This window comes from Clytia hemisphaerica, unplaced genomic scaffold, assembly GCF_902728285.1.
Source record: "Clytia hemisphaerica strain Z4C2 unplaced genomic scaffold, Clytia hemisphaerica genome assembly, whole genome shotgun sequence".
In the NCBI taxonomy this organism is placed as follows: Eukaryota; Metazoa; Cnidaria; class Hydrozoa; order Leptothecata; family Clytiidae; genus Clytia; species Clytia hemisphaerica.
The window spans coordinates 190,326-214,280 of record NW_027103633.1 but is presented as its reverse complement, the minus strand read 5'-3'; the positions used below and the strand labels follow the sequence as shown (position 1 = coordinate 214,280).

Here is a 23,955-nt window from a genome sequence, read left to right as displayed (position 1 = left end):
TTTCTGTCTCTGCATTCACATCAAAGTAAGCAAGTGTTTCACTGTCAAGTAAAAGTTCCTTCAAACTGTCGAATGTACTTTGATGAACGGAGGTCCATTCCCATGGAACGTTCTTTTTTAGTAGATTTCTCAGTGGCTCGGTGACGGTAGCAAAATTTGGGAGAAATTTGGAACAGTACGTAATCATCCCCAAGAAGCTTCGAAGTTCTTTTATGTTTGTTGGAGGTAGGAGGTTAACGATGGATCGAACTTTTTCTTCATCTGGTGATACACCAAATTGGGATAATTTGTGTCCCATGTAAAGCAGTTCTGTTTTTAGAAAGTTACACTTTTTTGGGTTAACTGTAAGATTTTTGGTGCGCAGTCTCTCGAATACTGCCTCTGTTCTTGAAATTAGCTCTTCTTCAGTTCTGCCGCCAATAATAATGTCATCTGAAATGTTTTTAACTCCTGGGAGACCAGTGAGTGCTAATTCAATTTCACGTTGGTAGATCTCTGCTGCAGATGACATTCCGAAAAGAAGGCGAGTGTACCGAAATATACCACGATGAGTAGCAAATGCTGTAAGTTCTCTGCTCGCTTTATCTAGTTCGATTTGATGATAACCTTTGTTTAGATCAAGTTTGGTGAACAGTTTACAGCCGTTGAATTCGTGCAATAATTCATCAAGAGTTGGGATTTGATATGGTTCCCGTATGATAGCAGTGTTAGCAGCTCTCATGTCCACACACAAACGTATATTACTAGAGTTCGGCTTTGGGACAGGTACGATTGGATTGACCCATGATGGTGGATCTGATACTGGTTCAATTACACCTAACTCGAGAAGACGATCTAGTTCTGTGTCCACTTCCTTTCGCATTAATATTGGAAGCCGTCGAGGTTTCTGTGCAACTGGTTGAATAGATGGGTCAGTCTTAATGTTCAATGAAACACCTTTTAATTTACCCAAGCCTTGAAATCGATCACTATATTCGGTAATAATGTCATTCATCTTTGAAGAATTAGCAGTAATGTTATTAACTCTTTCTGTAGTGGTAGTTGTTGCAACTGGATCAGGTCCGACACGAAGTAGGTTCAATTCAATTGACGAGTCATATCCAAGGATAGTAACAGATGGGTGAGGATTGATGATAAATCGGGCATTTATTTCAGAGTTCCCTGCCCTGATTTTTACATAACAACATTCTTCAAATGGAATTGGAGCATTAAACGATTTAGCTTGCCCCTTGTATGGAAAACGTTTGGGTTCAAAGTTCATTTTGGTTAGAGTTTCTTGACTGATAATGTTTAAATCGCTTCCACTATCAATCAACATTTCAACTGTAATGTTATTCATTTTGATTGGAAAGATACGATGACGTTTATTTGCGGAATGCGATGGGTTGTCAATTGCTAATACGAATTCATCATCAGAGGATGAATCTTCAACTGCGATGTAACGTATCGTTGGGTTATCTTGCTGGTTAGGGTTTTGTTTTGACTGACATACTGTTTTTAAGTGTCCCTTTTTTCCACAATTGAAACATGTCTTGTCTTTGGCGATTCTACATTCAGATGCTAAGTGATCACTTCCACAACGATAACATGTTAGTTTTCTGGTAGTATGTGGTGTTTTCGATATTCTACTTTTAGGATAACGTGGTGGTCGACGGTCAGAAATTCTGTTGACGTTGTCTCCATCGCCATCATCGGATTCCTCCTCAACAGGTTTATTATGTTGATGCGGTTTGTCAGTGTCATATTTGACGGATTGGTGATCAGCGGTTTCTAAGACAAGAGCAATTTCTAACAATTTGTCTAAAGATAGGTTATGTTCTTTCAATAATCGTTTTCTCAATTTCTTTGAGTTGCATCCACCGATTACTTGGTCGACGATTTCATCCTGCGTATCATGAAACTCACATGTTGAAGCAAGCTGTCGGAGCCTTGACACATATTGTCCAGTTGATTCAGTGTTATTCTGTGAACAAGACCGAAATACATGACGTTCATATCGCTTGTTTTGTTTTGGTATAAAATGGTTGTCCAACTTTTTAACAGTTTTTGTGTATTCTGTAGGGTTATTTGGTATCTCAATTTCTGGTAAAGTGTTATGCAGTTCTATCATGGCTTCACCAGCGCAATGTAATAACAAAGCTTTCTTTTGATTGTCATCATTAATACCAGCAGCAATAAGGTAAACCTCAAAACTTTGTTTCCATTTTTTCCAGTTGGCACCCAGATTCGTAGGGTCACCATGGATATTGAAGCCTTTTGGTGCCGAAATATCAATTGCTTTTGCCATCTCGAAGAAATATAAACATCCAATCTGGATCGTATGGCAGTAGAAGAAGAATAGCAGCGAAAATCCTGCTCTAGCAGCGCCAAATGTTATGTTCAGAAATAAGAGTAAAAGCATGTGCTTTCATGACGCCATCTTGGAATCTTCTAGCTCCTTCGATATACTATATACAATCCTATACGCGTACGCTACTAAATATAATACCGTTCGCGTACATAACAAATAGACATAACATGTTTCAAGCTGAAAAGGTTTGAAACACTTCAATGACATTTGATGAAAAATAAGCAGAAAAGTGTCCCTTCCGTTACGCTTTTATCATTTAGTTGGTATTTTATGATAGTATTTATCATAGTAATCATAGTTTTGGTAGATTTGTTAGACCCTTTGATTAACTTCCTTCTATTATACCCAAAAAAGATGTTCCATTGTTAAAAATAAGTTATTTAAATATTGAAAAAAAAGACATACTACAAAATGATTTACACATCAACTGATAATTTGTCCCTTCCGTTACACAAAATACACTCTACCGTCAACTTGAAAAATATTTATTCAAATTTTATCAGTGGGATTGATTCAACAACTCTGAAGAAGCATATTTCAATAAATGTCTTTCTTGAAATTGCAATATATAGGGAGAAACACCTACTGTAGTCTCCATTGGTTTATTGATATTAAAAACTTGACCGGGTTGCAATTAGAGCTACAAACCTTATATAAAACAATGTTATTGAGGGGCACGCAATTGATTATCATGGTAGAACCATTACTTAATACAAATAAATAAGTTTAGCAGCTTTTTGAGGATAAATATTTTTTAGTGTAACAGAAGGGACAGGTGTACCAAAAATGTGGCCTTTACCCAATTATTCGATTGCGTTCAATTGCGTTCGATTGATTCGGCGTTGGATTCGTTCGATTGACACCATCTGGTTATCATCAGAAAAAAATGAGGGATCACTCATTTCTCTCCATTTATTTGCATGAGCCTTAAAAAGCTAACATTGCAAATAAGTTGGGTTACCTTGGCATACTAAAACCACAAAGTATACTCTAAAATACATCTAAATATACTAAGATATTTGATATTAGTATTTGGTCCTACTGTATTAGGTGTACTTTGGAACATTGTTGGATAGGCTTTTAAAATTCTCAATCTATTAAAGGAATGATTGATATTAGGAATGATCTTGGAATAGTTAATTGAAAAAATAAATCTACGAGTGGCACCCTTTAGGGGGCACATAAATGTATCCCCCTTTGCCTTGGGACCCCTCCTTATGTTTTGGGTTGAAGATATTTTATTTTAGAAGTCTCGCAACAATAGGTTTGCTATGGGTTATTTTAAAAAGCAGGGTAACCCAATTGGTGCACCAGAATAAATTCAGTAACCGAACTAGACAGTATTCCAATCAAGTAACCAACATCATATTATAGCTTAAAATCTGTAGAATTGTAAGGTGCTGGCTAGTAACATCTTATTAATATCTCTTCTTTTCACATGTCAGAATGCTGACAAAAAAGGCACTTTCTTGCAAAAATATTTACAAAATATCGAAATATAATAATCGTAAGTAAAATTCCTCCAAAAAGATTTATTATACTGAAGGTGATGCTCATTGAATTGACATTAGGAAGAAGTCTTTGATTCTCTCAAAAACGTGTCTTAAAAGCAAATTGGTGCACCGATTGGGGTACCATGCTTTTTAAAATAACCTGTTTGCTATTGTTTTATAGATATTTGAAAAAAGTAACTATCCTATATTATAATGGTGTTGCAAGCAATTTTGCGAAATCGAATTTTTTTTGTAGCACTTCTGGTTTTACTATGGGTTTTGATTTACATGATGCCAACGTTGATGCAAGGATACAAAGAAGAGAGGTTGGTTATCATTCAAGAATGTTTTATTAAAGCTTGTAACTCTTGTTCTTTTTATACGTAATTTAATTACTATCACATTTATGGATTTGTGATAGATTTCTACATAGTACATTGTTATTTTGTTCATAAGATGAAATATTACGATTTCAATTTTAATGGGTTATTCCAGAAATAGTCTGTACCCTCTATTTTGAGGAGGTGTGACGTCCAGGGTGGCCTGGAAAATAAAAAAATCCAGGGTGGTCACTAAAATTGGGTTAAAAATCCAGGGTGGTCAGTATAACGAGGTCGAAAATCCAGTGTGGTCCCAAAGAAATGGAAGAAAAAAATCCAAGGTCCTGAAAAATTGGAAAATAATCTAGGGGACTCACCTTTAAAAAAAAGATCTCCTCAACATAGGGAGTACAGATTTTTTGGACCTACCTCCGGGTGCCCCGGTGGATGTCCTATAAATTAACCCATGTCCGTTCGTTCGTTCGTTCGTTCGTTCGTTCGTTCGTTCGTTCGTTCGTTCGTCGTTCGTTCGTTCGTTCGTTCGTTCGTTCGTTCGTTCGTTCGTTCGTTCGTTCGTTCGTTCGTTCGTTCGTTCGTTCGTTCGTCGTTCGTTCGTTCGTTCGTTCGTTCGTTCGTTCGTTCGTTCGTTCGTTCGTTCGTTCGTTCGTCTGTTACCACTTTTTCTCAGGATTGGCTCATTAGTTTTTTTTGATTTTTGGCACAATGATGCAAAATGGTAATACCCAAAATGTGACGGAGCCCAATTTTCGAAAAAAATTCATTTCCGGCCGAAAATGCCGGAAATATGCCGGAAAAACCGGTTTTTTGGCATTTTCTCAAGATTTCATCATTAGTTTTTTCTGATTTTTTGCAATAAGATGCGTATTAGCAATGCCCAAAACTTGGCTGAGTCCGATTTTTGAGAAAAAATCTTTTCCGGTCGAAAATGCCGGAAATATGCCGGAAATCGCCATTTTTGCAGATTTTCATCGGACTTTTTCCTTATATTTCGTTGTTTTTTCGCACAAAAACATTATTATACATTATTAAACATTAGCATGGTTCAATCGTCAATAGAACTGAGTTTTGAAGCCGGAACTTTCTAAAAATCGCCGGAGCAGTCCATTTTCGCCGGAAAAACGGTATTTTTTAATTTTCTCGAGCTGTACTTTATATTTTTTTATGAAATTTTGCACACTAATGCAAAATGATAATACCTAAAATGTGACCAAGCCCGAATTTCGAAAAACATTTTTTTCCGGCCGACCGGAAATACTGTTTTTTTGGCATTTTCTCGAGATTTTATCATTAGTTTTTTCTGATTTTTTGCACAAAGATCCGTATTAACAATGCCCAAAACATGGCCGACTCCGATTTTTGAGAAAAAATTTTTTCCGGTGGAAAATGCCTGAAATATTTCGAAAATCGCCGTTTTCTGGGTTTTCATTGGGCTTTTTCCTTTTAAATGGTTGTTTTTTCATTCAAACACACTAATAGCAATGCCCACCATCAAGCATGCTTCAATTTTCAATAAAATTGAATTTTGAAGCCGGAACTATTTAGGTATTTAAAAATGTCCGGAACAACCTATTTTCGCTGGAAAGACAGTATTTCTCCAGCTGTACTTTATATTTTTTTATGAAATTTTTCACACTGATGCAAAATGACAATACCTAAAATGTGACGGAGCTTGATTTTCGAAAAACATTTTTTTCCGGCCGAAAATGCCGGAAATATGCCGGAAAAACCGGTTTTTTGACATTTCCTCGAATTTTTATCTTTTGTTTTTTTCTAGTTTTTTGCAGAGAGATGTGTATTCGCAATGCTCAAAACATGGCCGAGTTCGATTTTTGAGAAAAATTTCTTCTGGTGGAAAATGCCGGAAATCGCTGTTTTTGCAGATTTTCATTGGCTTTTTTCCTTATATTTCCAATTTTTTTCACACAAAAACATTATTGATAACAATGCTCACCATCAAGCATGATTCAATTGTCAATAAAACTATTTATTTTTTCCCTACAACCCTTTCCTCTCCCCCTATCAACAATCAATGATGAATTTTTTTGCGTTATGCATTTTCGCTAAACGCTATATTTCTGACTGATTTTTTTCATTTTTCTCCTCACATTGCTATCTAACTTTCATCATCAGGTAGGTCCATTCAGCATCTAGCTTGTTCTGGAATAGCCCAATTTGTAGGTTTGAATTTTATGATAGTAAACACTTAATGAAAGGATCTAGGATGAACTAGACATCGGTACTATATTATGATATGACTTTAGAGTGGACTTGCACAGACAAGGAAGAACGTTAAATAAAAAGCCTGTTGTTGAATTGAGGAAGGAAGAAATACCAGTCAATCATCTACAAGCAGGGTTTGTTGGAATTCTATTCTAAAAAACTATCGAATTATCATGCCCTTTTTAATTGCTGTATTTTTAGGATTTAAGGTTGTATCTTTTAGAATCATTATACAGTATAATATCACATTGTATCCAATCTTAGATACAAATTAAAAAGAAAGTCCTTCTGAGCCACTTGATTTTTTTAATTGCAATCCATTTCCCCTATCGTTTCTATAGTTGGTTTCACCAAGGGGAAATGTGTTTAGATGCAATCAACAGTAAGGAAGATGGGAAGCCAGGCATCTTCAAATGTCATGATACTGGAGATAAACAGGTATTCTTCCAGTCTACGTTGGTGTTTTTTCTCAAGTTACTGTATATGATTTCTTTATTTAAAAAAATAATTTTTCAGGCCTTGAAACAACTAAGATATTCATGGTATGCACCATTGCAATGTCTTCTGACATTACATTACGGACCCAACAGCTGATTGTTTGTAAGTGACGTAAAATCAGTCAATACGTCACTTTCAACCAATCAGTTGTTGGGTCCGTGGAAAACATTGCAATGGTGCATACATATCATGGATAGAGCTGAATTGTTTACATTCTTTAGAGATTAATTCATTACATCAATATCTATTTTTTACGTTATACCTTTTGTTTTTGTTAACAAAATGAATTAAATAAAAATCAATTTACTGACATGGTTTCTAAATGATAACAAGAAAGAGTGCACTATTTTGTTACATATGAAAACCGTGTCAAGGTGATTGTACTAACTCCCTTGGGAGTGGTTTCTACATGGAAGCAAGAATGAGTACAGTTTTTTTTGAGTAGTTTTTTTTTGCTCTTCTGCAGTTACCTAAACTTGTCCTAAAGTTGACTAAAGCCCTAACTTAGTTCTTGAAGGAATAATTTATGTCTATTTGTTGACTATTCTTAGTTTTGGTTTATCATGAAAGATTCAAATGGGTTGCGGAACAAACGCTTGTGTGTAGAAGGACCGAAAGATTTGCGAAAGCCAGGAGAAGTGAAACTGAAGAATTGTGATGCTGGAGTAGAAAATCAAGTATTTATTTTTAATTTAGAATATCTTCATCTCAAAGAAACATCTAAAAATACATAACTTAAAGTTTCATTTACACAATCGTCAGTTTAAAGAACTATCCATATTCGTTAGAAAAGCCAAGTATTTATTTTTCTCTTGCCCCTTTTGATGTTACAACTTCATAAATTATCTTTATTCTATTTTGAAGAGAAACATGAGAGCCATCAGATGTGTAACAAAAAAGTTACAAAAGAATTAAGTGCTTCTTGTTTTCCGTGCCTTTTGTGGGTCCGAAAAAAAATCTCTTGGGTAGTTCGTGGATCCAAAAAAGTCGTGGGTGTGCAGGTTCTTGTTTAAGCATCTATAACGCCGAAACATCGGGTGTTTCCAGTCGTTCAAACAAACTGATATTATCTTTTAAAAATTATCGTGTAATCATATTATAACACCCATATTACTGAGTATTGCACGGATTAAAAACGATTCCAGTCTAATAAAATTAGTGAATTATTTATACACTTGAAATCTATCTACGGTCAATGGGCATTGACTCAAATTAGAATCTTTGACAGTCCCTTTTATAAGAATAATTTATCTTTTTTTTTTCAGGCTTGGGTGTATGAGAGTGAGAACTTGAAATTATCTGGTGGTGAATTATGTTTGGAATCGAGCTTGAAAACTAAAAAAGTCAGAGTTGAGGTTTGTGACAGTGAAAAGAAAAATCAAAAATGGCAGTTGAAAAAACTGGAAGGTATTTAATAAAGGATTGTAACTTATTGGAAACATTGTTTGAGAAGTGTTACTTACATTCTTTGGATCTTAAATCTGAAACAAAATAAAATCTAATATTGATTCCAAGAAGTTTTTTATCTTTGAATCAGAGAATTATAATTATTATTTATTTATATACAAAGGCACTAATGTGTTTGTTTGTGTTATCCGTAGATGCTATATATTTTTGTACTATGGTCAAGAAGACTTTTATATTTTATATAATATTAGGTTGAGTAAATGTTTGTTTTCTAACTGAAATGGCTTCGGTGGCTCGCAACGAAATTCTGCCCCCAGCTGGTACACAACGTTGTTTCAACGTTCATCTAACGTTATATGGACGTTGTGAACATTAGATAAACGTTGAAATAACGTTGTGTGCCAGCTGCATATGGCCAACAAAAACAATCTACCGATTCTGTAGATTATATTTTTTATTCTGCTGAGAAACTTTTTGATTTTTTCGAAGCTATATGCAATCGTCTAATTCATGATATGCACCACTGCAATGACCTCACGAAATTATGCAACTTTTCTGTTTTTGTTTCACCCAATTCATGATATGCAACACTGGAGAGTCTTCTGAGAATTTTCAAAAAGTTCAACCCAATACGTCACTTAAACAATAGAAAAAGTGACGTATTGGGTTGAACTTTTTAAAAATTCTTGGAAGATTCACAAGTGGTGCATATCATGAATACGTCACTTTTTCTATTGTTTAAAGTGACGTACGCATTGGGTGGGAAATTTTAAAAGTTATTAGAAGACTCTCCAGTGGTTCATATCATGAATACCAATGAAGCATAATCGAAGGTTAGAAGCGGATCTCCTACGCAGGATTTGCTGCAACCTACCCCCTACCTAAGCTACGCGGCACGTTTTGCTTTGAAACAAATGCTATAATGAAAATGATACTTTCTGCTGGGTTTTGAAAAACGTAGGCGCACGTCTGAAAAGTTGCGATACCTTTAGGCATTTCTTGTCAGGAAAAAGTTGAAGGTTCACTTCTAGCCATTTGGTTTATAATTCATTGTATAATGCCGAATTATTTTGTTTTAGATATTTTCTCCTACTGTTTTCAATATCATTTGTTTTATTTTACCTAGTCGATTTCATATAAAGCCTAATTTTGAATAATTATTCAAATTCATAATATTAGTTGATTTCAGTTATAGCGATTTTAATTTTGAGAAGGTTTTTTTACTATAATATTTTTATAATTTGACAAATCAAAAGAAATTTATTTACAATTTATTACAATTATAAATGTATATACCTAATTAAAAATAGTTTTTTTACAAAATTATGCTATATTATATTAGATTTATGAAATTCGAAACGTTTCATTACTTTAGAACCAAATTTAGATGTCAAGATAATTTGACTTAAATTCAAACTGAAATCTTTGAATACTTTAAAAGAGTCTTTGATTTTAGTATTAATTTTAACTTTCATAATCAGTTTGCTTGGCGAGGTCCTATTTTTCGATTTATGTTCTTACCATTTCTGGCTCTTTTTCCAACCTCAGCTTTTTTACTTCAAACTTTCCCACCGGTTATTGATGTAAACGTTTTCTTTTATAAGAACATCCAAAATTGTTGAAGCCTTCGTATGTTCTTAAATTTTTTAGTTTTAACCCTAAAAATTTTCTGAACATGTTCTAAATTTGGCCATTTTGTGAATATTTTAGTCCGTTTTCCTAAGAAATTGGGTGTTTTAGGGTCCGCAAAGTCTTAAATTGTTCTTAACTTGCTCTTAAAATTTTGGCAATCGAAGCCTTATGTTCTTATATAGTTTGCTCTTATAAAAAAATGACGAAGAGTCATTTCAAGCTAACAAATATCTATCTTTTCATTCTAGAAACAAAGATATAAAACCTATGAATTAGAGGTCGGAAATCATGGCAGATTTTCCGGAAATTGAGGATTTGATAGAAGAATTAACAACAACCGGTAAAGAAGAACTAGACCGAGACCATTTGAAGAAATTGTTGAACTTATGTCGGAAATCTCATCCCAACCTGGAATTTTCTTACACTAAGCTATATGAGCAATTGCAGGAAGAACATTCTGAGATCCGTTTTTCTGCATTTCAAATCATGGATAAATTGTTTTTAAGATCGCATCGGTTCCGTGAACTCTTACTACAGGACGCACCTGATATTTTGGTTGTTGCTATGGGAACAGATCAGCATGATCGACCGTTACCACCACCTTTGAAGGTTGCTAAGCAACTACAAAAGATGGCTTTAGAGAAGTTAAACACATGGTATGAACGATTTGGTAAAGGTTATCGGTTACTGGAACTCGCTTTTGAGTTTCTAAGAGATGTGAAGAAAGTAAAATTTGATGAAATGCATATACGGACAGCGGCTGAGGAAAGAAACACTCAACAGGCTAAATTGAAAGAAGTGAGGTTAACAGCTTCAAAGCTAGAACAAGTAGATATACAATATGAAGATCGTAAAGAGAGTTTTCTCTCAGATATCAAACAAATGAAAAGCTGCTTTGAAATGCTGGTGCAAAAATTATCGAACCAGCACACAGATACGGGAGACAGCGGAACGATCCATGATCCGGGATTCCTTGAGGGCAATGAATCTGGCATTACGTCATATAATTTTACGTTGTCCTTGTCGATTTCTCAAAAGCATGTTATTTACGAAACACCGGATAACGAGGATGCTATACGAAGGTTACGCGAACTTTATAAGGAGAATCGGGGTCATGAAAATGAGGCTAAGCGCTGGTTAAACGTATTATTGAAATGCGGGTCAACAGATAAATGGAAGATTGAAGAGATTCTGAGATTGAAGAACACTTTAAGTGGGTTGTGTAGTCAATTTTTGGATCTGGAGATTCGAGAAGATGGTTATTTCAGTTCTGATGATGATGGAGGAGAAATGTTTGTGGAAGTACCGGAAAAAATGATGAAGACTGATGTTCATTCAGATGTTGATGGTGAGGAAAGACCAACTTGCAGTCGATGTGAGTACCTTCAATAAATTTTGTTGTATAGCTAGAAAGTATTAACCTGAAAGTGTGTATGGTATGGTTTACGTTTCTAGATTCTCCAAAGTTCCTTAGCAGCGACAATCGATAGTACTTTAAAAGATCTAGGTTATTCTATAATCAGAAGGTTCTCATTGAATTTCTTATACCGTATTACTTCGAATATTAAATTTTTTCGATTTTAGGAGGGGCGTTTATTCGAGGGGGGGCGTTTAAAAGAAGGGGCCGTTTATTAAATTACTTTAGTCTTAAGTAGAATATTTAGAGCAAATATACCTTTTGTTTTAGCTCTTTATCAGAATTTTAGTGCAAAATTTCTTTGGTTCAACGACTAAAATTGCATCGAAAACTGCTCTGGTTACAAGAAAAACCCAATCAACACTGGTATTGAAGTATTAAAGTCACAAGTTTCTAATAAACGACCCTCTCCTGACGGGGGCGCTTATTCGAAGGGTGCGTTTATTTGAGGGGGCGTTTATTAAATAATATTTCTTTTCGGAGGGGCCTTTATTCGATTGGGGCGTTTAAAAGAAGTAATACGGTAATTAATCAATGTCATCAAATAAAAAATTTTATTTTTAGGCGAAATAAAAAAAATGTAGTGTTTCCGGAAACCGGCCGAGTGAAAATAAAGATTTTTCTGACCCGGCCGCTGACTATGGCGTTCAATCTATCAAACGTCGCTTGGTTAGATATTCCCGCTTGTAAATCAAGTTTCGTTCGTTAGTAGTTGATACATTAGTATTCAGGGCTTGAACATGGTCAAAAATACCCCCTGTTTTTGTGACATTTTGTATATGATATCTTTAACCAAAGGTTTTTAGGTGATATAATGTGGCTGACACTAAGTTTATATATTCCTCAAAAGGGGAAAAGATCGAATTTCAAAGTGCAGAAAAAACGGTTACAATATCTCTTCTAGATATCCCTAAATTTCACTCTAAATCAGGTGATTTTTTGTGGCTTACATTATCATGTGGCTTACGTCAGTCACAATTTTTAGAGAACAATTGTCGCTTACCAGGTATGTGTAAAAAAAACAGCGAAAATTTCAATGAAACGATAGAGAATTAAAATTTTTATTAATGGGTGATGGATCGTGGTTAAAACTCGACGTGAAAACATGTGGTTGACATTTCCAAGTAGTCAACTGTGAATGGTTGTAAGCTACAAACCATCACCTAACAGAACTTTTCAAACTACTACAAGCCTAGGTTAAGCTTTGAACTTGAAGTGTGTAAATTTTCAGCTGTCAAAACAAATGTCAGCCACATTTATCACCTGAAGTGTATAAAAATTGAAAAATTGTCAATTTTCAAATGTCACACTATTTTTGACCACGATCGCTTAGTTCATACTGTTTGTACATAAAAGTTTAAAATCTTTAAAAGTTCTATTTAAATGATCTTAAATTATCAAAAATAGAAACAAAACAAAAATTTCCGGCTCGCCGCATGAGAGCTTTTTTCCTTCACCCGCATTCCGGAAACACAACATTTTTTTTAATTTTCGCCTTAGGATAAATGAATGCTATACTATCTGTTTTCAGATCTAGAGCCAGACGCAGGAGAAAATATGAAACGTGAATACAAAAGTGAAGCCTCGCACCACTCAAGTATTCGTGAAAAACACTTGGCTATTGCACCTGTTGTTCCGTTCGATTCCGATTTGAAGTTATGGGAAACCGAATCGGGGAACATTGACATAAGTTCATACAAATCGGATTCGTTACATCGCTTTTGGAAAACAAACGAACATCAAGAAAATTTTGTGCCGTCAGAAGTCGAAGCTAGTATGAGAGAAAGAGCTTTTCGTATGGAAACCAAATTTGAACCAGTTGAACGGAAATGCGGCGCTCAATTACCGCAGGGCGGTGTTTGTCAGCGTATGGATCGATACAAGTGTCCGTTTCACGGAAAGATTGTTGAACGTGACTCCGTAGGGCGAGCTATTCATCCTGAAGACATTGAACGGGTATGAAATGTGATTCCAGTAATACACCTGGTTTATACTAAACATCACGGCTCTTGTGTTCTACGTAGAAACCACAGCAAAAAATAAGCAGATCACATGGTTGGGAAAAGAGCATTTCACGCCTTGGAACTTGCAAGAAAGTCCCGTGATGTGAAATACTTTTTTCCCATTCAAATGATTTGTTCAATTTTTCCTGCGAACGTCTATTCCACTTTGCGACTTTTTCGAATATTTATAGCCCAGGTTTTCGGGTGTAATTCAAAGTGTAACTCACACCACGAAACGGAATGAAAATTGCCTGTGTGTCAGTCCAACGAAACCAGCCATTGACGTCATTCAACTCTAGTCTACTTAAACCCAGCTTCCTTCACTAACCTTTTGGTGCAAGGGTTGGGTCATTCCATATATTATATCCATACGATGGAGTGGGACGCACATCTTCAGGGGGGGGTCTGAAAGAGTGTAAAGGCGTAAAGAATTATTTTTAAATTTTCCAGGTGGTAAAAGACTGATGTTAGCTCGTCCACCCTCACTTTTAAAATATGAAAATAATTTTTCCACGGGATTTTTTGGCAAATGTTGCCACTTTCCAAGGGGTATCAACACATTTTCAAGAAATGTTTTTGATTTTAAAAGGTTCGTCCACGCCCTGTATTACCGAGTTTATGTATTGGAGGATATCGAGGGCGACGGTAAGTGAAATGATACAAAACAAAGTCGATAGTTGATGTACGGCTCTATATTGCCTTTGCTCACCTAAACAGACGACGGTATTTTGGTGTTTTTACCGTCGTCGAGCAAAGTGGACGGTGATTTTGGAGACAGGTCAACTTTGCTTTATACCGTCCTCTAGTCTGAATCGCAGACCTCTACAAAACCCCAGGTAGTATATCTATAAGGAGCACGATTCCATTAGTGGATGCCAGCAACCTAACCGTCCTCTCGATTTATCTCGAACACATAAACTCGCTATTAAAATTTGATGGAATGGCCCATTGAAGACAATTTTTTTCTCCTATAAGATGATCGGTTTTCGGTGATATTCGTCTGTTACAGACCGTAAGATCCAAATCACAAACGATAGCGTGCTACAAATATGAGCTTTCCTTCCTATCTCTTTTTTTCTGTAGGACAAACAATTAGATGTGCAACGAAAAGAAAAAGAATGTCTTCAAATTCAAAAGGATATCGAGGCAACTACTGGTGTTTCACTTATCAAGAAAAAGAGACCACGAGTAAGCAAGGCACAAACACGAAAAGATATTCAAAAGAAACGATATGCTCGCTTAACCAACATCAAGAAAACTGGTGACAATGAGGTTACCTCGAAGAAAGGATTGAAAAATAAAGTGTTTAGTGCACGGAGCTTAGATAAAATTTCACATGCTAAGAACCAATCATCTCAACGAAAGCATCAGGAACGATTTGGGTCAAATTTTAATTATTGAATAATTTGGTTTGTTATTACTGTTGATCAGATGAAAGTTATTTTGAACCAAGATTTGTCTTATGCTACCTTAAAGCTGGGTGTCTACTAAAGAGCTGTCGTAAATAATTTGCGATGGATAAATTTATTGTCGCAAACTCTTTGTCCCATTAGTGCCATTTAGATTCTCCTTTAATTTTTAATTTTTAAACTAACAAATTGACAACGAAAATAAAAAATTGACGACGAAAATGAAAAATTGACGACGAAACTGAAAATACATTGTTACTTTGTTTCGTTGTCGAAAAAATTGACAACGAAACAAAAAGATTGACGACGAAACTAAAGAATTGACAACGAAACTGAAAATAAATTGTTACTTCGTTTCGTCGTCAAAAAAAAATCGACAACAAAACTAAAAAATATTTGAGAATAGTGGCCCTGATAGTTGAAAAAAGGAAATATCACTAATTCTGGTGGATTATGAAGATGGATTTGATAGTTCTGGTGAATGCAATGCTGGTGAAGATGGTTCTTGTGAATGATATGCTGGCAATGATGAATTAGAATGTGATGGTGGCCCGGAGATGGTGGAGATTGTTGGAATCAACGGTGTCAATGGAATCATTGGAACTAAAGTCTGTCCAGATATAATTGGCAGTGGAAACAAGAATGCCTGTAACTTTTGATAGTCAATTATAATTATGGAATTTTTTTTTGCTTGTTTTAGAGAATCAAAAGCGCTATATTTGATTGTATTTTTGGTTGAAAAATTCGCGATTTTTAGCGGTTAAATTTGCGATTACAAAAATTGAGCTTTTTTTCTACTTATGCTATAACTTTCATTTTTACACCAGTGGTAGTTCAACCTTAGATTAAGAAGTTTGTTAAATTTCAAGGCAAACAAAAAAGTCCTTCGGAAGATATGGGACCCGAAATACCCCTTGGTAGCACTTTTCTGTGAAATATCAAATCTCCAACTTATTACTAAAAAACGGGGGTGATGATATGATTGATATAACAGTTTTTCGATCATAACACATTTTACGGTCTTTTAATGACCTCATAGCCCTCATAGCCAAACTGTGTTTAGTGTTTTGGGAATTAGCAAAGTTCTTTAATGACTTAAAAATAACAAAGGCAATAAAAGTTCATGCTTATCTTTTCAATAAAAACAATTATACTTTGATTTCACTTCGTTTCGAAATAATCAATGATACCAATAATACCAATGCACCGACATTTTCCAACTTTTAATTGCACTGTTCAAAAAAGATAACATAACCCCCGTTTTTAGTAATAAGTTGGAGATTTGATATTTCACAGAAAAGTGCTACCAAGGGGTATTTCGGGTCCCATATCTTCCGAAGGACTTTTTTGTTTGCCTTGAAATTTAACAAACTTCTTAATCTAAGGTTGAACTACCACTGGTGTAAAAATGAAAGTTATAGTATAAGTAGAAAAAAAGCTCAATTTTTGCAATCGTAAATTTAACCGCTAGAAATCGCGAATTCTTCAACCAAAAATGCATTCAAATATAGCGCTTTTGATTCTTTAAAACAAGCAAAAATAATTTCCATAATTATATTTGACTATCAAAAGTTACAGGCATTCTTGTTTCCACTGCCAATTATATCTGGACAGACTTTAATCAATGATGAAATGAATAGTGCAAATGATAGAATCAATGGTTGGTTCCATCTTATTCACAAGAACCATCTTCACCAGCATTGCATTCACCAGAACTATCAAATCCATCTTCAGAATCCACCAGAACCAATGATATTTCCATTTTTCAATCATCACCATCAGGGCCACCATTTTTTAGTTTCGTTGTCGATTTTTTCGACGATGAAAAGAAGTAACAATTTATTTTCAGTTTCGTCGTCAATTTTTTAGTATCGGTGTCAATTTTTTCGACGACGAAACGAAGTAAAGCTGGGTGACATCAGAAAAACTTTCAATCTTTTGTCTACATTTCGTCATTTTTGCCACTTTTCAGGGTGAAAATGGGAAATTTTTTTCGATTTTCCTAACGACAGGGTCCCAAATTTACCAAACAATCATATCTGACAGGGTCCACTTTTCAAACTCCAACGGCACGTCCCAGTTGGCCGTCAAGGTCAGTGCCCCCCCTCCCCGGGGGTACTAGGTTTGCGAGATGAAGGGTATATCCGGACGAAAGTTCGAAAATCGACCCTTAGAGAATTTGAATTTCAAAATTGTTGTCCATTTTTTAAACGTTTTTTCTACCCTTAGTAGAGAGACTTTTCCCTCAAAATTTTAGCCAAAAAGATTCCAAGAATTTGTGACCCTGGACTCAATTTCTTTGCTTTTTAATGGTTTCTTGGTACTTTTTAATAGCGTGATTTACGTGATTTGGACCCTTTTTTTTCTTGATTACGTGATCAGAGGTCAAAACGTTATCGTGATTTGAAAGATCTTTAAATCGTGATACGTGACGTGATTTGGACTTGTTTCAAAGGGATGCCTGATCATCCAAGTCCAAATTGAAGACCAAAAATTGCTTGATATCGTGATCAGAGTTACCGCTTGGGGAGCCTCTATGATAAATGAAAAAAATTTCTGATGAATAAGTTTTTTTTCTGATGAACAATATTTTTTACTTGACGAATATAATTTTTCATTTGATAAATAAACTTTTAGAATTGATCAATGAAAAATTTAATTTGATGAATAAAATTTTGTTGATGAATATTGACACCAAAAACCAACCATATTCGTCTTCATTTTTTTAATTTCGTTATCAATTTTTTCGACGACGAAACGAAGTCACAATTTATTTTTAGTTTCGTCGTCAATTTTTTAGTTTCGTCGTCATTTTTTTTAGTTTCGTCGTTTAAAGGAAAATCTAAATGGCACTAATGGGCTTCCGTAAGTTTCTTTAGAATGGTCCTTCATGTATTTATTTCCAATCTAGCCGTTTAGTTTGCAGATTATTGTTTTTGTATTTTTTCTGTACTGTGAGTTTGGATACAAACATTGATTTGAAGGTGTCACAACATTCGACAACATCATGGCCACACTAAATTTTCTGTTCTGTTTTAGACTGTAACCCATAAAGACCCAGTCGGGGTTAAAGTTACTTCTTTCATGCCTTATTGCTAGACTGTGTCCACTGGAATTTTTTTGACGACGGACAAATTTTTTTGCGATGATCATTCGCGACAGCCAATTTTTTCTTCAGTGGACACCCAGCTTAATTGGATCTAATTTTCAGTGGATTTAATTTTCGCGGATTTTTGCCGTTTTCACGAAATTAAGTCATCGCATTTTGCCCAAAACCCCTAGGAAAATTACGTGGGATGCGATAATTTCAGTTTCTCAATTCGCCAAGAAAATATCCACACGAAAATTAATCCACTAAAAACTAAAAAGGTACAAACCGCGTAACTTTGCTCCTGCTACTCAACTGTGTGTATGTATATAATCAAGGGATTTCCAGTTTAAAATTCGATTTTGTGATCTTGTTTTTCACTTTTTCTCAACTCCCCTCCCCCTCATTTTAATTTAGTCTTCACCTTTAACTAGGGAGGGGGCTTCTACTCCTCTTGCTATAAACATTTTTTATAAGCAATCAGGTTGGTAAGGCTCGAGGGCTCAAATTTCATAAAGTAAAAACCATGGCAAACGATAACCCTTTGACCCAATAAGCATAATTATGGTATGATATCAGCGGTGGCCAAAGCAAATTTTTCAGAAATTGAGCTAGAATGCCAAGCAACCCCAGCCCTGACCGGATAATTTGAGTTGCTTATAAAAAAATGTGTAATTAGTTTCTAACAGAAAAATTAAGCATGTATTAGTAGTCTTAGTAAGCCTTACAAGCGACTGTAGTGCACTTGGTAGAGTATGCGGCTACGGTGCGCAAGGTCGTGGGTTCCCCCATCCGGGTCATACCAAATATTCCCAAAATGGTACTTGATGCCTCTCTGCTTGATGTCCCGAATTAAGAGACGGATCAAGGATAAGTTGAGCAATCCAGGAAGAGAGAGTGGCGTCCTCCCCTACTTTCGGGTAGATAGCTATCGAAAGAGGAGCTCTCCGGTCGCCTCCGACGGCGGTCGCAGACTTCACTTTAAGCCTTACAAGATATTGATAATTTTTTGTGAAAAGGAAATGTTGTCAATTTCATCGGTTTCAGGAATAATTTTGACCCATTTTAATTTACCTTAAGGGAAGAAATTTTCGCGAGAAGAAATTTTCGAGGAAGAAATTTTCGCGGAATTTAATTTCGCGAATTTGGGTGTAATTCGCGAAATTAAATTCCGCGAAACACACCAAAATTGTTAAATCGCGAAATTAAATTCCGCGAAATTTGGTTTCTTTTCTTCTTCTTTTATTTTGTTGTTTTTGACCAGGTATTACCAAAAAAGATGGACACGATTGATTTTTAAGCATTATAACGTGTATTTTTTATCAAATATAAACAAATATAAACAACTCCATGATGCTTCAAAGTTAATCTAAGTTGATAAATGCTTCTCAATCGCGAAATTAAATTCCGTGAAACTTTTAAAATCGGCTCATTCGCGAAATTAAATTCCGCGAAATTTGCCATTTTGAAACTCTGATTCGCGAAATTAAATTCCGCGAAAATTTCTTCTCGCGAAAAATTCTTCCCTTAAGGTAGTCTTTACACTCAACCAGGGAGGGAGACTCTCCTACTTTTGCTATATTATACGCAGGGCATGTTTTTACCAAAACTGAGAACTCATCATTTTTTGTCATCTAATCCCTATCAATGATTAAAGTTTTATATAGGGTTTGTATTGCACTATCTTTCAACACAAAGGGATAAACCCTTTTATATTTTGCTGACTTTTCGTTTTTTTATGAATAAAACTTGATTAAACTAATTAACCGTCAATGAAATTGTGGTTTGTTTTGATAAAGACAGATGAGTTCATTTTGATATTCATATTTGACATAATAGACACCATGTGAAGTATAAAGGGGGGGGTTTTCAGGGGTCTTAAATACCGTCATACCGACAAAATTTTGGGTCAAATACCGTAATACCGTCGGTAAAGGAAGCCTAATACCGATACCGACATTATATGTATGTTTTTTTCGAAAATAATGAATTTTCAGTTATACAATGTATAGCAATGTGCCCTCCCGGTTATTACCATAATGGCTTTATGGCAACTCCTGAACTTGGGCACAGGATGTACGGTTTTCAGTTATCAAATCTATTGTGTAGTAATAAATTAGAAACTGTACCGTGAAAAGCACAGGTCAAAATCATATATTGACGCTGTGCCGACGAATAGAGATTCTAATCATCGCGCAATCAACGAAGACAAAAGTAACCATGACGACCATCCAAGATCTTGGATGAAGTTCAAAGTTGATATTTTTATTCCTGTCGTTGAAAACACAACAAAAAATATCAGCAATGCTTTTTAAAAAGAGTCAGTGATAGAGAATCATAACATATTATTGGTCTTCAGAGGTTAATATATTCTTTGAAAACTTAACGTCTGATACTCAGGGTATAGAAACTGTACAAACAAGTCTTTTACTTTATGAGGCCCCCAGTCAACCCTCATTTCAGGTATTCACGCACAAATTTTTGCCAATTCTAATTCACGTATTCACGCGCGAAAAAAACCATTTTCACGTTCAGCACCAATTTTGCTTTTACATCTTGGTTAAACGATTGTCACCTTATTGGGCTAAATTTAACCTTCTTATGGTTACCCTGAGTATCAGAGGTTAAGTTTTCAAAGAAAATATTAACCTCTGAAGATCAATAATAGAAATTTTTATCGCGCATGTCAATCTAATCACTGTGGAAAGAATCAAAGATGAAAGACAAATTTACCTTATTAATTACAGACTGTATCAGTATGCAGTTTACTATTTACGAATTCCCCAGAAACCTCCAAGTGTAATTAAAGTGAGTTTCTTTCGAAAGAAATCTTTTACATGATCCCCAAATGTATAACAGTAATTACTAAACTTTTAATTATGGAAATGTCACTTTAATTGAATCGAAATAATAGACAGACTTTATGTTATGATTCTCTATCACTGACTCTTTTTAAAAAGCAATGATGGTACTTTTTAGTTGTGTTTTCAACAACGGGATTAAAAATATCAACTTTGAACTTCATCCAAGATCTTGGATGGTCGTCATGGTTACTTTTGTCTTCGTTGATTGCGCGCTGAATAGAATCTCGATTCGTCGGCACAGCGTCGAATATATGATTCGACCTGTGCTTTTCACAGTATCTTATGGTCTCTTTTAAACAGATTGACCTATTCTTATACTAAACATTTTCGCCAATATATAAAGTTTTTTGCTAGTTTTGTGACCTTATTCTCGGTATCGTCGATTCTTTTACAGCTATTTGAGCTTTCACAAAGCAATATTTTAGGTCTGCCGTGCCAAAGTTACTTACTTGTTACGGAGGGCAAGTGCAAAATTAAGCCTTTCCACCAATAATTTCTTCCTCGCAGACCCGTAAGATGTCTTTTATATTGAGAATTAATTTAAAATCGAGGTTTGGGCCAATCATGGTCTGAGAAGCCGTAGACTTCAACACAGGTTTCATAGAGGTGTTGCTGTGGTGCAACTAGAGGAGGCGAAGTTTAACCTCCCCTATGGGAGGAAAGAAAATAAGTGGAAAATAAGAACGCGAGCGAAGCGAGCGCGAAAATTTTTCGACAATTTTCGCTCTCCTTTGTTATTGAAAAACGGCCTTAATACGCTATTGTTAGCCAAGTATGCCTTGTTTGTTCACACAATTTTTGATTTTATTTAACACTGACAATTTGTTGGTAAAAATATGGTACGGCGAGCGACGTACCTGCCGTACCCGGTGTGGCGTTCCAAGAGTTTCGCCCAAGAAAAAATTTAAAATTTAGAATGCCTAGATTGCCTGAAAATGCATCATATGCATCATGATGTGAATTATTTTTTAATCGTTCGATGCTGCATAAGATGTTTTTAAAACTGCCTATTTTTACTAATGATTGAAGGAGTAAATACCGCCTTTACTGTCTCTAAGTTACTGCAGTATCAGTGTATTGTATTGTAGTAGCAATATAAGTGAATACGGAGAGACGACCATATCATTTAGTGTTGACAGAGAAAGTTTTATCTAGACTCATTCGTTGGATGCAGTATTTGCATCACAAAAGTTATCTTTGTTTAGATATCGTAAAGTTTTGCTTATTTTGAATAACCTCACCATGACAATAATTGAATAGGACATGCAAGATTGTGCAAGCGAAGCGAGCAAGAAAATTTTACTGGTTACAATAGCGGAATAGACTTATCTTTTTTGAAATTTTTTTTGCATGAAACTCATGAAAAAACTAAAAGATGAATAGTTTTATACCGAAATAACGTTTTTTATTGATAAAAATATCGAAATACCGACAAAAAAACAGGCAATTTACCGATACCGGTAGAAAATGAAATACCGTAATCCCGTCGTTTTTTTCTCGTAATACCGATTTACCGGGGGTAAAAAGGCCCAATACCGTCGTACCGTAAAAGTGAAAACCCCCCCCCTATAAAACCTTAATGTTATTTTTTGTGCACGTTAGATTCATTTTGTTTTGAAAATCATTTTTCTTGGCTCATCATTGTATTGGAGATCTATAGTATAGGTTTCTAAAAAGTGCGGGAAAAAACTTTAAACCCTTTTTGAAGTTATGACAAATCTTAACAGGCATTTAATACCATAGGTGGTCAGGGGAAAGGGGTAGAGATTTGTAATTGTAATTGTAATTTCATTGCCAATTAACGAGCGTTGTACACTGGTTGCACCCCTTCGCATGTTTCCGACTAGACGATAAAATCCGCCAGTGAATACAAGCCTTAACTTTATAAGAACTTTTGAAATTGTAGGTTTTTATAGACTTTTTCGTTTCCTTATACATTCTCAATAAAATTAGTCTCACGAGTTTAGTATATGGTGTAATTCTATGGAAAGTAGAATTAAATCTCTTAATTTTTTTTATCTTTTTCAGCTACCTAGTACAAAATAGAAAAATATAAATTAAATCCAAAACATGGCTGAAAACAATTTGATCATGAAGAAGCTATGGGTACGAAACGAATCTATGTTTCACAACATTCGATTCTACCATGCACACACTCAAGCTGTTGATATGATTGGTAAGCCATATCTCATGACAGATACACCATTAAAATATACTGGTGATGACCAACGAATTTTCCATCTTTTAGATGAAACTGTTACTCCGTTACCGAACTCTACAACACTAACCCAACTTGGAGACGGTGTTTTACAATCAACAGAGCCTATCTACTCCACAAGCCAATGCTCTGAAATGCTAACTAGACTGGAAAATCTTGATAACGAGCTCGGGCTAGTTTGCAATAAAACGTATCGTAAAACAGCAATCATTCACGATAAACCCTTTGTAGATATGCTATGGTGTAGCTTAGAAGCCAACTTTAACGCACATCGTAAGGAAACCAAAATGCTTGGTTTTGATACACTGAGAGGCAACTGGATGCCATGCGGATTACATCATGGATTGACATTACATAGACATAATGATTATTGGCGTTTCAATCTTCACGCGAATCGACCCCAAATAGACGGGCAATTCTGTCCTGATACCGATCATCGCTCTTTGTACACGTGTTTGATTTTTTTGAACAGCGATTTTGAAGAAGGTGAAATAGAGTTTTTCATTCCTAATGATTATTTTAATTCGATTGAACGACGTAATAAGACTAATAAACAGCTAATTGCAGCGTATGAGAGTGCAAATTGTCTTCAAACATTTACTTATAAACCGAAAGCCGGAGATGTGCTTTTGATCCGACAAGATACAATTTATCATCACTTGAACCTCTCAAGAGGAACTGAAGATCAAAAGTGGTTCTTGAAATGCGATTTAATGTTTGACCGAACTGGAGATGAAAAATTCCAATGGTCAATTCCAGCAGAGGAAAAGATGTCGCACGATTCCTGTGTGTCGAGTTTCCGTGGAAATCAATATGAAGAATTTACAGACCAGATTCGATCGTGTCTGGCTGCCGGTAAGGAAGTTTCTGATGAATATGCGAGTGATATTCCTGATGAAAGATATTTGTACGATCGTATGGAATCGATTCTAAACACTAAATATACTTATCCTGTGATATCACAACCTGAAGCCAAAACAAACTCTGAGACCATGATAAGTGATTCGGAAAATCA

At 35.3% G+C, this 23,955-nt stretch overlaps 2 protein-coding genes across 2 annotated transcripts; both read left to right on the top strand.

The window, feature by feature from the left end:
* Positions 1-3,994: 3,994 nt before the first annotated feature.
* On the top strand, positions 3,995-8,869 carry LOC136802611 (polypeptide N-acetylgalactosaminyltransferase-like). The gene is made up of 5 exons (XM_067059364.1): positions 3,995-4,169; positions 6,446-6,538; positions 6,746-6,842; positions 7,454-7,579; positions 8,168-8,869. Exons 1-5 carry the CDS (start codon positions 4,057-4,059, stop codon positions 8,315-8,317), a joined length of 579 nt encoding a protein of 192 aa, XP_066915465.1. The 5' UTR covers positions 3,995-4,056; the 3' UTR covers positions 8,318-8,869.
* A 1,318-nt stretch (positions 8,870-10,187) lies between these two features.
* Positions 10,188-14,839, top strand: LOC136802610 (UV-stimulated scaffold protein A-like). Its single transcript, XM_067059362.1, has 3 exons — positions 10,188-11,316; positions 12,890-13,314; positions 14,445-14,839. The coding sequence occupies exons 1-3, from the start codon at positions 10,230-10,232 to the stop codon at positions 14,760-14,762; spliced, it is 1,830 nt and encodes a 609-aa protein (XP_066915463.1). The 5' UTR covers positions 10,188-10,229; the 3' UTR covers positions 14,763-14,839.
* Positions 14,840-23,955: the final 9,116 nt, after the last annotated feature.

What these genes read in the sequence shown, in the direction of transcription:
- LOC136802610 (XM_067059362.1), top strand. Translation starts at nt 10,230, where the DNA reads ATGGCAGATTTTCCGGAAATTGAGGATTTGATAGAAGAATTAACAACA. An exon ending in AAGACCAACTTGCAGTCGAT is followed by an intron (nt 11,317 to 12,889) that starts GTGAGTACCTTC and finishes ATCTGTTTTCAG; the next exon opens with ATCTAGAGCCAGACGCAGGA. An exon ending in ATCCTGAAGACATTGAACGG is followed by an intron (nt 13,315 to 14,444) that starts GTATGAAATGTG and finishes TTTTTTCTGTAG; the next exon opens with GACAAACAATTAGATGTGCA.
- LOC136802611 (XM_067059364.1), top strand. Translation starts at nt 4,057, where the DNA reads ATGGTGTTGCAAGCAATTTTGCGAAATCGAATTTTTTTTGTAGCACTT. An exon ending in GTCAATCATCTACAAGCAGG is followed by an intron (nt 6,539 to 6,745) that starts GTTTGTTGGAAT and finishes TCGTTTCTATAG; the next exon opens with TTGGTTTCACCAAGGGGAAA. An exon ending in ATGATACTGGAGATAAACAG is followed by an intron (nt 6,843 to 7,453) that starts GTATTCTTCCAG and finishes GACTATTCTTAG; the next exon opens with TTTTGGTTTATCATGAAAGA.